Raw genomic sequence first — 14,319 nt, forward strand, 5'->3', positions numbered from 1 at the left:
TTCCCCTTCATTCACTGTGAATAATTCATTCATTTGGCAGATAGGAATCGACTCAAAACATCCCGTTTTATTTGGGCTGGCCACTCGCTGTGATTTGTTGCTATCAGAGGCTGCAGCCCTGTGGTAGGGTGTGGGGGCTTTTGGAGCCTCAGTGTGAAAACCTCCATTTGGAGCATGTTGCATCCTAGGCCTTGTGCTTGCAAGGCCACTTCTATCAATAGGCAGAGTGAGGCAACTGCCTCAGGCAGATTTTGGTTTTCATGAAAGGGCAGAGAACTGTGTTACTCAATTTTTATTTTTACTTTGCGCAGAGATGATATTTGCACTTAACACTGTTTCTGTATGTTGCTGGGGTTTTTAATATATATATTTTAACTTCATTTTTTATACTTGCCACTAAGCACGTATTATTTAGTAGATACCTATATTATTAAGTATCTACATAATACAGTGGTACCTCGGGTCAAGTACTTAATTCGTTCCAGAGGTCCGTACTTAACCTGAAACTGTTCTTAACCTGAAACACCACTTTAGCTAATGGGGCCTCCTGCTACCGCCGCGCCGCCAGAGCACGATTTCTGTTCTCAACCTGAAGCAAAGTTCTTAACCTGAAGCACTATTTCTGGGTTAGCGGAGTCTGTAACCTGAAGCGTATGTAACCTGAAGGATATGTAACCCAAGGTACCACTGTGGTATATATGTTAGATATATATATATATGTTAGATATGTATATTATGTCACCTGTTGTGTTACTTTGTTGTAAACTGCCCTGTGGTGTGATATATAAACTCCAACCACACATACTGCTGTTTGATGTGTGTCCCCGCCTCAAACCAGTTTCAGTCCAACTAGAAAACTGGATGCGCAATAAGCAGTAGTGGGAACATAGCCTGAGAGCCATTGTCCCTGTGCAGATGAGCATGCAAATGAACAGGAGTTCTAGGGGGGTTGCAGGGCCTGGGAAACTGAAAAAGTCATGTGCGTTGGGTGAAGACATCCTCGCCCTGATGCCAACAATTCTGTACATGCAGATGTGTTTCTCTGTGTTCCAAGCCACTAATGTGAATATACCCTTAGGCCCAGGAGTTTAATGCATGTATTAAACTTCCAGGCCTATCAGGACTTTTCCTGGGCCACAGCCCTCAGAGACCCTGCTCCACACTCTCAAGTGCTTTTGCCTGAGTGGTGGAAAGCATCCTTGAATTGTAATAGTGCCTCTTTCTTGCCCGGATAGAGCAAGGTAGAGAAATAGGGATGGGGGGGGGGTGTATACACCTTTGACTTTTGCCTGGGTGGAATGTAGCCTATTGTACAAAGCTTGAGTCACACCTGTTGCTCCAACCACTTTTTGACTCTGACTCCACCCACTGCTGCACTGGAACACAGACTTCAGAAATTTCCTCTTGAGGGAATGTAGCTGCTTGGTTGAAAACAAGTTATTCAGTCCTGCCTTATGCAAAACATCTCTGAAGGGTGGTGTATAAAAGACCCTCTTCCAGGCATCTGGCTGCGATTTCTCAGCAGTGGGGAGCGGGGTGGTTTTTTAACATGCTCAGAAGCAAATTATTTCTCAAGGGACACCATTTGTTCCATTGCTGGCAGAGCTGGCTGCGAATGGACACAGCAAAGTCCTATCTTAAAAATGAATAGAGAGGGACTTCCGGTCGGTGCCAGCGCTTAATGGCGGTCCTACCTCCGAGCTCCGGAGAAGGACTGCTTCGCAAGTTCGGGTCTTACCCGCTACGGCGAGCGGGGGACCCCTAAAATCCCAGGCGCTGAAGCCTGAGAACAAGGAGACTCGGTGGGCACCTTCGCGCCCCCCGGTACCGTGAAAGAGCCTTTTTAAAGGCTACGGATCGACATCGGGAGAGAGCGCGGTGCTGAGAGTCGCTACCCAGCCTGCGAAGTGAAGCCGCGTCGCCATAAGCGGAGAGCGCCGATTCCTTCCTGAAAAGAAAATTTGGACTGAATTCCCGTGAGTAAGAGCTGGAAAAACAATCGGGACCCTTTAAATTTCAGAAATTGGGCTAAAAACGGGGAGATTTAAACAAAGGAAGTCTGCCTCCCCCCGACTGCATGAAAGTGAAAGCAACAGAACTCTAAACTTGCATCCGTTTAGATCTGCTCTTTGATCATATAAACCGGACATTTAGACCCTTGATCTCCCCTCTAGCAAGCAGGGCAGAGGGGAGGTGAATTCGACTAATAACTGCATGATTTATTTGGAGGAAAAAACCTCTGCTATCTCATCTATTTGAAAGTTTGAAACGGTCTGCCTTTTTAGTACACTGAGCTGACTTTTCCCTGTGAAGTGACACTTTGATACAAAGTTTCCATAGTGCCTGACTTTTGTATATTATAAGAAGAAACAGTATAAACAGTATACTGGGTAACTGTAGCAATTGGAAGTTATAAGACCTTAGCAACATTGACACTGACTGGGTTAATCTCCTTTTTTTTCTACATCTTGGACTGTCTCCTTTGTTCTTGTATTTGGAAACTTCCTTCTATGGCCATTTTGATTTGCTCCCTCTAGAGGATAAAGTAAAGTCCGGCACGGCCTAAGACAGTGGAATTTTCCAAGGGAGAATAAATCCCGTGGGAATTGACCTTGACATGAGTGGACCACAAGAAGAGATAGCTACAAGAGCTAAGACCAAGCTACAACAACAACAACAACAGTTGCAGCTGCAACAAGCAAAGAAAAGAGGCTCAATTTCAGGCGCAACAGCCGGATTAGCTGGAACAACAGGACAAGACAAAGGAGCAGCCGTTTCTATGGAAGCTGTGACAGAAGCTTTGCTTAAGATAAACCAGACTCTGGAGTCTCTGACAAAACAGACTTCAGAGAACACACAAAAATTAACAGAAATATCAACAAGGTTAAACCAGAATACAGAATCTATAAACAAACTGGTCGAGGAAAACGCCACCACGCGTCAGATTGCCGAAGAGGCCAAAGCCACTGCTGGAGAGACGCAGGAGAAATTAGAGCCACTTGCCAAGAAGGTCTATGAGCATGATGCAACTTTGGCCTTGTGGGAGTTACAGAGGAAAGAGAGAAACTTAAAATTAAGACTGATTCCGGAGAATGAAAGAGACAACCTTGTGGAATATTTGACACGGGAGTTTGCGGATTGCTGGGACCTTGAGGAGGACGAATTCAAAATTACAACTGCCTTTAGACTGGGTAAAAAGCAAGATAGAAAGACACCGAGAGATTGTCTGATCACACTCAGATCTAAGGAGGAAAGAGATAAAATTTTAGGACTACACTTTGAAAAGGCCTTGCAAATTGGAAATTCAGCTGTACAGATCTTTAAAGACATACCAAAATACATTTTGGATTTAAGAAATTTCTACAAGGATTTGGTTCTTTTGTTAAAGAAGAATTCTATCCGCTTCAGGTGGGAGTTCCCACAAGGACTGTCATTCGACTACAAGGCAAAGAAAGTGAAAATAAAGACAATTCAAGATAAAGACAAATTTTTGGCAAGATACCAGGAGGACTTACAGAAGGGGACTGTGGACGTACTTGCAGAACAGAGGAGAGCACTGGATATCCTGAATCTCTCGTTTGGACAAAAACCACCACCATCAGAAGAAGAGCAACAACTTGGAGCTGTTGGAGGAGCCTTAAGAAAATAACAAGATGGCTTTACAATTCCTCAGTTGGAATTGTAATGGACTGAATGGGCCTTTGAAGAGAAGACAAGTATTTCATATTTTGAATAGAGAACAACTGGATTTGATATGTTTACAAGAAACTCATATAACCAGAGCCCACAGGAGATTACTCACAAATAAAAGGCTAGGACAAGAATTTATTTCATCAGACAAAGTTAAGAAAAGAGGAGTGGTAATATATGTGAAGGAGAAATGGGCTCCAAAAATGATATTTAAAGATGAACAAGGGAGATATCTGGCTGTGGAGATACAAGTACAAGGAGAAAAATTCTTAGTTGTTGGAGTTTATGCACCAAATGAAGGCAAATCTGACTTCTTTAAGAGACTTCATGAAACTCTGACGGACTATCTGGATTACAATATGATAATTTTGGGAGACATGAATGGCGTGGTCTCCACTAATATGGACAAGGCACAAAGACTAACAGTTACTAAAGAAGGGAGACTCCCTAAGACTTTTTTCGAAATGACAGAAAACATGGACTTGATAGACATTTGGAGAACAAGGAACCCTCTGGAGAGAGAGGGAACCTTTTTCTCCCAAGCAATGATGACCTGGACCAGAATTGACCAAATCTGGGTTACTAGTGGACTGGCTCCAAAGATTAAGAAAGTGGAAATCTGCCCAAAAACTTGCTCCGACCATAACGCCGTGAAGATGGAGATGAAACTCACAATAACTGGTCAATTTAGATGGAGAATGAATGACACCCTCTTTCGAGACAAGGAGATTCTCACGAAGGCCCAAAAGACCCTAAAAGACTATTTTGAAATAAATTTGAGGACCGACGTGGAGAAAAGAGTGATCTGGGACGCAAGTAAAGCGGTTATGAGAGGATTTTTGATTCAACAAAATTCAATAAAGAGGAAAAAACAAAATGAGAAAAAAGAGAAGATCTTGGAAATGATAAAGGAAGGAGAGAGGAAATTAAGAACAAAACCAAAGTCTCAGGACATTTTAAAAGAGATCAAGTTATATCAAACTCAATATATGGAATTGATGAACCAAGAGATTGAATGGAAGATAAAGCAAATGAAGCAAAAGACTTTTGAATCAGCAAATAAATGTGGTAAACTTTTGGCATGGCAATTGAAGAAAAGGCAGAAACTAAATACAGTTACAAGCCTAGAGGTGGATGGAAAGAACATATCTAAACCCAATGAAATTAGAAATTGCTTTTTAAGTTATTTCAAAAAACTCTACACCCAAGGCCCGCAAAATGAAGAAGACATAGACAAATTCCTTGGAAGATATGGATTACAAAACATCTCTCAGCAAAGTAAGATGGGCTTGAACCAGAGAATCTCAGAACAAGAGATAGAGGCTGCCATTCAGAATATGCAACTGGGCAAATCTCCGGGACCAGATGGACTGACTTCTAGATACTACAAATCGCTGAAGGAATGGCTGATTCAACCATTAAGAGAAGTTTGTAATGAGATTCTTGAGGGAAAAAGGGCACCTGAATCGTGGAAAGAGGCATATATTTCACTCATACCAAAGTCAGAGACTGAAAAGACCCAACTTAAGAACTACCGCCCAATATCACTCCTTAATGTGGATTACAAAATTTTTGCAGACATTTTGGCAAAAAGATTTAAAAGAGTTTTGATGGAGAAGATTCATAGAGACCAAGCAGGCTTTCTCCCTAAAAGACACCTAGTAGACAATGTAAGGAATGTAATAGACATCTTGGAAAAGCTGGAGGTGAATATAAACACTAAAGCAGTATTGATTTTTGTGGATGCGGAGAAAGCCTTTGATAACATCTCTTGGAGTTTTATGAGGAAGAATCTTCATGGGATGGGGGTAGGCCAGGGTTTTGAGAATGGTATGGCTGCAATATATTCTGAACAAAAAGCTAAACTGATTGTAAATAATGTTGTGACTGAGGAACTTAAGATAGAAAAAGGTACACGACAGGGGTGCCCAATTTCCCCATTACTTTTCATTTCGGTTCTGGAGGTGTTGCTGAATATGATAAGAAATGACCAGCAGGTCAAAGGTGTGCAGGTCGGAGCTAAACATTATAAGTTAAGAGCGTATGCAGATGACTTAGTATTGACTTTGCAAGAGCCAAACACTAGTACGAAAAGGGTCTTAGAAATAATACAACAATTTGGCCAGGTAGCTGGATTTAAGTTGAATAAGCAAAAAACTAAAGTTTTAGGGAAAAACCTAACAGATATGGAAAAGGAGAAATTTCAGGAGGAAACAGGTTTGACAGTGGTCAAGAAGGTCAAATACCTAGGGGTTTATTTAACACCTAAGAATGTCAATTTGTATAAGGACAATTATGAAAAATGTTGGTCAGAGATTAAAAAAGATTTAGAAATATGGTCAAATCTGAAACTGTCAATGTTAGGCCGAATTGCAGTAATTAAAATGAATGTATTGCCTAGAATGTTATTTTTGTTTCAGACCTTGCAGATTCTTGACAAGATGGAATGCTTTAAGAGGTGGCACAAAGACATCTCGAAATTTGTCTGGCAGGGCAAAAAGCCCCGAATTAAATTTAAAATACTGACTGACGCCAAAGAAAGAGGGGGTTTTGCCCTGCCGGACCTAAAATTGTACTATGAGGCAGCAGCTTTTTGCTGGCTGAAAGAATGGATGCTCCTCGAGAACACGGACATCTTGGATCTGGAAGGTTTCAATAATGCTTTTGGTTGGCATGCATATCTTTGGTATGACAAAGTTAACAGTACTTTTAAAAATCATATTGTTAGAAAAGCATTATTTAATGTTTGGATAAGATACAAAGACCTATTGGAAAATAAAACCCCTAGATGGGTGTCACCAGTGGAGGCTAAAGCAGTGAAGAAACTCAATATGGAGGTCGGATGGCCGAAGTATGGGGAAATCTTAGAACAGGATGGAGACAAGTTTAAACTACAAAGTCAGGAGAAATTGAAGCACAAAGTAGAAAATTGGTTTCAATATCGCCAAATAATGGAATTTTTTAAACAGGATAGGAAAATCGGTTTCCAGGTGGAGAAATCAAAACTAGAGACCGAATTGCTAGAACCCAATACTAAGAATTTATCTAGAATGTATAACTTGCTGTTGAAATGGAACACACAGGATGAAACAGTTAAATCTGCTATGATTAAGTGGGCGCAGGATGTTGGACACAACATTATGTCAGATGACTGGGAATGGTTATGGAACACCGGTATCAAATTTACGGCATGTAATGCCTTAAAGGAAAACATTATGAAAATGGTTTACAGGTGGTACATGACCCCAGTCAAACTGGCAAAAATCTACCATTTGCCCGATAATAAATGTTGGAAGTGTAAAGAGACTGAAGGTACTTTCTATCACCTTTGGTGGACATGCCCGAAGATAAAGGTTTTCTGGGAAATGATCTATAATGAAATGAAAAAGGTACTTAAATGTACATTTTCTAAAAAACCAGAGGCCTTTCTCTTGGGCATTGTCGGCCAACTGGTGACAAAGAAAGATAGAAATTTCTTTATGTATGCCACAACAGCAGCAAGAATACTCATCGCAAAGTACTGGAAGACACAAGATTTACCTACTCTGGAAGAATGGCAGATGAAAGTGATGGACTATATGACATTGGCTGAGATGACGGGCAGAATCCGTGACCAACGCAAAGAGACGGTGGAAGAAGAATGGAAAAAATTTAAAAGCTATCTTAAGGACTACTATAAACTGAATGAATGTTAAAATGTTGTGGTTGCCAGAAGCAATAGGGTACAGGGATACAAGGTTAGACAATAAAAGAGGACTAAGATGATAGAGATTAGAAAGTAACAATTGGGAGTTGCTAGTTCAAATATGGACATTGGGATGCGGAGAGGGGGGGTATGGGGAAGTCCAAGAAAAGAGGTTTATGAAAATATCTTTGAAACTATTTTATATGTTTGTTATTGTTTGTGTTTGTTTGTTTTTCTTAAAAATGTTGTAAAACCAATAAAAATTTATAAAAAAAAAAAAATAAAAATGAATAGAGAGAAAGGAAATCCTTACTGTACCCCAGAACGGCATGCAACTCTATTTTTTCAAAAAGCTATCATAGTGCCCCAAAAATGACCCCTTTTCTTGAGGAAGCAAGGCTTGGTTGGTTTTAGTTTTATGCTGTATTGTATTTGGTATTCACATTTTGCATATTTCTGTAGCGAACCGCCCTGGGATCTTCGGGTGAAGGGAAAGAATACAAATTTAATAAATAATCACGATACTAATAATCAGAAAGGGAGAATTTTCCCCGTGACAAGCTTCAAACCACAAAGCGGATCTTCGCTGCCAGTGTTTGCAAAGGCGCAACCGGGTCGAGGTCGGGAGGTGGCGGCGGCAGCCAAGGAGCCACGCGGCACTCTCTCAGGAACTTTGCAAAGCTGGAGGTTGTTTGCTGCTCCGGGAAGGTGTTGGGTTACAGAGGAGGAATGAGAGCGGAGAGGGGGTGGGGGAGGCGGGAAGAGAGAAAGCGAGCAATTGCTCCAGCAGCTGATCTGCTGCAGCCGCCTGCAAGGTTCCTTCCCAGCCCAGCCAGGGCAGCGTGCGCCTAGCCTGGAGCAGGAAGGGTCCGGGCGAAGAGGCGAGGCGGGCGGGCAGACCATCAGGCAAGTGGCCCCGGGGGCGCTCGGGCCATGCCGCGTGGCTGCGAGGCGCGCGCCGAGCCCCGGAGACGATGCCACGCAGGCAGAGAGCAACAGGCGGCCGGCGCGGCGGCGGCGGAGGTTCCCCCTAGATCGAGATGCCCAGGGCGGGCAGCGGGGAGCGGCAGCCTCGGCTAGAGCAGCAGGCCTAGGAAGCCTCTCGAGCGGGGAAGGAGGGCCCCAGGAGGCGCCTCCGGCTGTGCCCGGAGCGACCCGAGGAGAACTTTTCTCTCTGCCGAGATGAACAAGCTGCGGAAGCTTTTCCGAGGCAGCGGGCGAGCCTTGGCCTTCATCTTCGCCGCCTCGGTGGTGTGGCTGCTCTTCGACATGGCAGCGCTGCGCCTCTCCTTCGGCGAGATCAACACCCGCGTCCTCAAGGAGGAGATGGTACGGCGGGAGAGGCTGCGCGGCTGGCGGGAGAAGAGCTTCGACGGCGCCCGACCAGGAGAGCAGCTCCGGGCGCCGCCAGGGGCGCTGCCAAGGGGCCTCGAGGAGGAGAAGGGACGCGGCGGCCCAACCAAGAAGAGGGGGAAGCCGGGCGCCCAATGGAGGCGCGCAACCCCCCAAGCGGCGGCAGCAGCTCCCAGCCTGCACTGGACGGCCGCCGTCGACGTCCGGAACCACGCTCCGTCCGCCCCCGCGGAGAAGAAATCGAGCGCGGAGGCCGGCTCCCCTCGCCCGCCGCCCACAAAGCCGCCTCTTGCCAGCAGGTCGCCGGGGCGGGCGCTCGACGCTCCTGCCGTCGGAAGCAAAGTCGCCGCCAAAGGGCCCGGGCCGTTAAGCACGGGATCCAGGGGGAGAGAGGCGGCGGTTTTTATACCCGACGGTGGATTAGGGGAGAAAGGCGCCTTGGCTGGATTGCCCACCAACGGAAGCAAATCTGGGGGACCTTGGGGCAGCCCCGGGCTACTGAACGGGCCAAATGTCCCTGCAAAGCGGCCCGGAGGCCTGGATTTGCCTGCCGCTTCGGAAACAGCGCAGAAGTCTCCGGGTGCGCCACGTCCAGGAAAGCTGTCCGAGGAGGAGGCGGCCAGAATTGCCGGTGCAAAAGTCGTCCTGTCTAACCAAGTGGTGCTTATAAGCAAGGAGGGAGCGCGGGTGGTCTCCGCGGCCGCGCAGGCTCCCGAAGGCGGAGGACGTGGAGCCGTCGGGGAAAAGGCGCGAGTGACTGCCGGCAAAATCCAAGAGGGCCCAAGAGCGGCGGGGGCGACCCAGGAGGTCGCTGTTAAGGGAGCGGCGGCGACCCTAAAAGTTATTCCAGTTGGAAGGGCTGAGCTAGGGGAGGCGGATGGGACTCGTTCCGCCCATCAGGACCAATCAAGGCAAACCAATAGGACCCATTTCACAGAAAGGGCCAAGCTACACAAAGTGTTGACTATTGATAGGACCTTGGCCCCAAGGGACCCCAAAGCGCTGGGTCAGTATGGGCGCCCTGCGGTGGTCCCAGGCGAGAAGGAAGAGGAGGCGAAAAGGAGGTGGAAGGAGGGGAACTTCAATGTCTTCCTAAGTGACCTCATTCCACTAGACCGAGCCATCGAGGACACAAGGCCTGCTGGGTAAGAGACCCGATTTCTTGCCTTGCACAAGTCTAGACTTGGGCTAGCATGAATTGCCCAGTGATCAAATGGATTTTATGCCACTTGCTTCGCGTTAGTTGCCAATAAATCTTGAGCAGCAATGGAAACATTAACATTTAGCGTAAAAAGAAACCCATCCCCATTCATTTTATAGGAAGCCACAACAATGTTTTTCATATACTGGGTGCAAGCACTGCCTTTGTACAGTGGTACCTTGGCTGTCGAACGGCTTGGCTCCCAAACACATCGGCTTCCGAATGCTACAAACCTGGAAGTAAGTGTTCCAGTTTGCGAACGTTTTTTGGAAGCTGTACGTCCAATGCGGCTTCTGATTGAGTACAGGAAGCGTCTGCAGCCAATCGGAAGCTGCACCTTGGTTTTCGAACAGTTCCGGGAGTCGAATGGACTCACAGAACAGATTAAGTGCAACAACCAAGTACCACTGTACACAGTTTTAAGACTGGCTCCCACTTTAACCTAAAGTATCAACTGGAAACAAGCATCCTATATAGTCTTAATTAATCCAAATTAACACGTTAATTTAATATGTGTGTTATAATAACTGTTTCTTAAATTTTAACATCCAGCCTTACACACGCTAGCATGCAAAAATGATAATAATATACTTATAGTAAACAAATCCCTGTGTCCCTGAATAATGCTACCTTTTTCCCGCAGCTAAGCTGAGAATCTAGCTAAAGTTCTTTAAGGTTCTCAATGAACCCTGTTTTCTGGCTCACACTAGCTCTCCAAATCAGGACCATGTTGTTGATAGGTAATCACTGTACCTATAGGATGAATATAGGATGTATATAGGATGAAACATTTCATACTATATTGCCTGGCTTCATAGTTCATGGCATTGTAACTGTTCTCTATAGCGGTGGCTTGATTAATAAACTGTCCGGTGATAGGTTCTTCCTATACAGTGGTGCCCCGCAAGACAAATGCCTCGCAAGACGAAAAACCCGCTAGACAAAAGGGTTTTCCGTTTTTCAATGCGCTTCGCAAGACGAATTTCCCTATGGGCTTGCTTCGCAAGGCGAAAACGTCTTGTGAGTCTTGCGTTGTTGTTTTTTGCTTTCCCCCCCTTTTTCTAAGCCGCTAATAGCCTTTTAGCCGCTAATCCACTAAGCCTTTAATAGCCGCTAATAGCGCTAAGCCGCTAATAGGGTTGCTTCGCAAGACGAAAAAACCGCTAGACGAAGAGAATCGCGGAACGGATTATTTTCGTCTTGCGAGGCACCACTGTATTGTATCTATAGATACAGTGGTACCTCTGGATGCGAACGGGATCCGTTCTGGAGCCCCGTTCGCATCCTGAAGTGAACGTAACACACGACTGTGCTTCTGCACATGCGTGGGTCACATTTCGCCGCTTCCGCGCATGCGCGTGAAGTCATTTTGAGTGTCTGCGCATGCGCGAGCGGCGAAACCTGGAAGTAACGTGCTCCATTACTTCTGGATTGCCGCAGAGTGCAACCTGAAAAAATTCATCCTGAAGCTACTTCAACCCAAGGTATGACTGTAACAGGTCCTGGCTTGGTTGAGTGCTAACCTAACCTGGGCACTAGGTGGCAGTAGAATTGAAGAAATGTCTGGAACAGGATGCTCTTGGGTCTGTTGAGGTGTTATGTGTAACCCAAGAAAATTACAGTAACAAAAAGAACATGCAGGGCAATTGAGTGTTTAATTCAGAGTGGGGTTGCTCTTTTAGCTACACCCCCAACATCATGTCTCCTCCTGCCAAGTGTGTGTTGCACAAAAAGCCCCAACAAGCAAACAGCTATGTACATGTTAGGGGCTCCATCAGGTTTCCTTGGCGCCTCTACATGCGAGCAGCTGTTGGACTACAACTCCCATCCCCCCCCAACCAGCATGTCCAGTGGTCAAGGATTATGGGAGTTGTAGTCCATGCCATCTGGAGGTCCAAAGGGTCCATCGCTCTAATCATTGATCACACTGGGACTCCATCCTGGAAGATGAGGTTTTTCCACCGTGAATCATTTTGACATGTGTTGGCAATATATAGAATATCTGTTAAGCTCCTCTAATGGCAAGGAAGCACTTCAAGAGGGAGCTTTCCTTGCTGGATTTGATGCTGGGAGTGAGCTGATTCTCTGCATTTCTTGATTGCGGCACTCAGTATAGAGTGAGGTGGGGGAGGCAGGTATATTTTCCAGAGCGGCTGTGGATTGTTCTAATATTTTCTGTTTGCGCAGTAGTTCAGCCTGAGAGCCATTATTATAAACTCTCAAGAATTAAGTGGGGGAATTCTCCCAGGCAAATCCAGCGCATTGCTGTAAGAGGAGACAAAGTCAACTCTTTTGAAGGGCGATGTGGAGGAACTCAAACATTGGGACGTGGCTCAGCCGCTGCTCAAGTGTATGAGGGCTGGGAGAAATAATGGGAAGATGCTTGAGCTTCACTGATCCCTTACACTGAATTCAAGCAGCACAATCTGAAGAAGTTTTGCTCAGAAGCCAGTCATACTTATTACAATAGGACCTGCTCCCTAATCTAATTGTTGGCCAATTGCAGCATTGAGGAACCTCCAGCCCGCAGGCCTAATGAACACCCCCTCAGCTTTCTCAACCAAGTCACCCATCTGCCCTACCCTTCATAGAATTGTACAGTTGAAAGAAACCACAAGGGTCATTTAGCCCAACCCTCTGCAGTGCAGGAATCTTTTGACCAACACAGGGCTCAAACTCACAACCCTGAGATTAAGAATATCATGCTCTAACAACTGAGCTGCCCAAGAGGCCGTGTATGTTGTCAGATGTGTGTCTAGGCCCAAAAGGGGTTTGTGGAGCCCCATGCATTGCTTTTTGCAAGCCCTGGCCATCAGCTGACCAGCAGGACTCTCATAGAACGGCGCGCATCCCTTTGAACACCTGACAATCGGCTGATGGTTGGTGCTTGCACCACGCTGCATATGGGCTCTGTGCAAGCTCCGAAGATCATAGCACTACAAAGTTTCATGAGAAGCTTATTCCCCTCCTCCAGTTTTAATTTTAAACCCCGTGCGCAAAATCATTCTGATGCCAGGTGGTTTTACAGGTGAGGGGCCGCCAACGTGAAACGTGGCGGGTGGGGGTGGGGACAGAAGGATCCGGGCAGCTGACCGGATCTAGTTCCTTGCCCTTTATCTGTCATGTTTCGTTAGCACTGATTACATTGCCTTTTGATAAGATAAAGTGGCTTGTAAAACATTTTCAATGAATAGATGTGCCTGTTGTTGCTAGTCCTACCATTAGGCAGAGTGAGGCGGCAGCCTCAGGCGGTAGGAGCTGGGAGGGCAGAGCAGGACATGGCCTGCTCTGTGCCGCTCCCTAAGCTAGCTAGCTGCCCTCAGGTGTATAGGAGGACTCACATTTTTAGAGCTGATGTAAGGTTTGATGTCCAGTCTTGTCAGCTTCTCGATATGGAATTGTGCGGGAGGGAACGCCATCTCACCCTATGCCTCAGGCAGCAAAATGTTCTGGTCCGGCCCTGAGTATTACCTCATTAAGTGGCCATAGGATTGTGGCCTGAGCCACTACAGTAAGCTGTTCCGCTATCCTATTCTTTCTTAATCGAAAGTCCCACAACAGCATAAATCTGCAGGGCGTGTGCACTCAGGGCGCTGTGTCAGAGTCCAAAGTAGAAGTGGTGTCTACGGAAATGAGCCTGCAGTTTTCTCGGTCAAGATGACCAGCCCAGCTGTGGTAGTGTTAATTCAGGCATCGGAGTACACACAGAAAACTGGAAAGTTGTCCATCAGATTAGGTAGCCTGCACTGTTACCGCAAAGCTAGCAGAACAGTTAGTGACGCACTCGTTCACTCGGGGGGGGGGGGGGGAGACTGTTTCTTTTTGCAGCCTTGAATATGGAGCACAAGGTTTTCTTTTTTTCTTTTTTTTCTTTTTTGCTTAGCTTATCAGCTTTGGAGAAGGAACGTTCCTGCCCATGAGGGAAATCAATTGCCAAATTGTGTCAGGTGCGACAAGGAAGTTGTGCGAGTGTATTGTTGGCGCTGAACAAGTTTCTCCACTGTGAACATGCTGAAAAGTTTGCTTTGGCAAACAAGTATTTCCTCTAAAATCTGCCTAGGGTGGTGGATGTTGCTGGTTTTTAAAAAAACCCACACTCCTCCTCCTCCTCCTCCTCTTCTTCTTCTTCTTCTTCTTCTTCTTCTTCTTCTTCTTCTTCCTCTTCTTCTTCTTCTCACGTTTTAATTATTTAAAATGCCCTGGGAGTTTGTTTTATCCTAGTGCAGGGCTTGAGGTAATGCTTTTACTGAGGTAATACATTTAAAGCACATATTGTCTCCCTCCCCCAGGAATCGTGGGAACTGTAGTTTACCCCCTCGCACATACAGAGACAGCTATTATTCCCAGCACCCTTAACAAACTACAGTTCCCAGCGTTCTTTGAGGGAGAA

The 14,319-nt window shown here is 45.8% G+C and overlaps 1 protein-coding gene across 1 annotated transcript in view; it reads left to right on the forward strand.

Annotated features, from left to right (window-relative positions):
• Nucleotides 1-7,933: 7,933 nt before the first annotated feature.
• Nucleotides 7,934-14,319, forward strand: part of GALNT5 (polypeptide N-acetylgalactosaminyltransferase 5) — a 39,248-nt gene continuing 32,862 nt past the window's right edge. Inside the window, exon 1 of the mRNA XM_081187471.1 lies at nucleotides 7,934-9,873. Coding sequence (XP_081043597.1) covers nucleotides 8,558-9,873 — 1,316 coding nt within the window. The 5' untranslated portion in view covers nucleotides 7,934-8,557. The remainder of the gene's footprint in view (nucleotides 9,874-14,319) is intronic.

Source organism: Podarcis bocagei, assembly GCF_964188305.1.
Source record: "Podarcis bocagei genome assembly, chromosome: 1".
NCBI classification, from domain to species: Eukaryota; Metazoa; Chordata; class Lepidosauria; order Squamata; family Lacertidae; genus Podarcis; species Podarcis bocagei.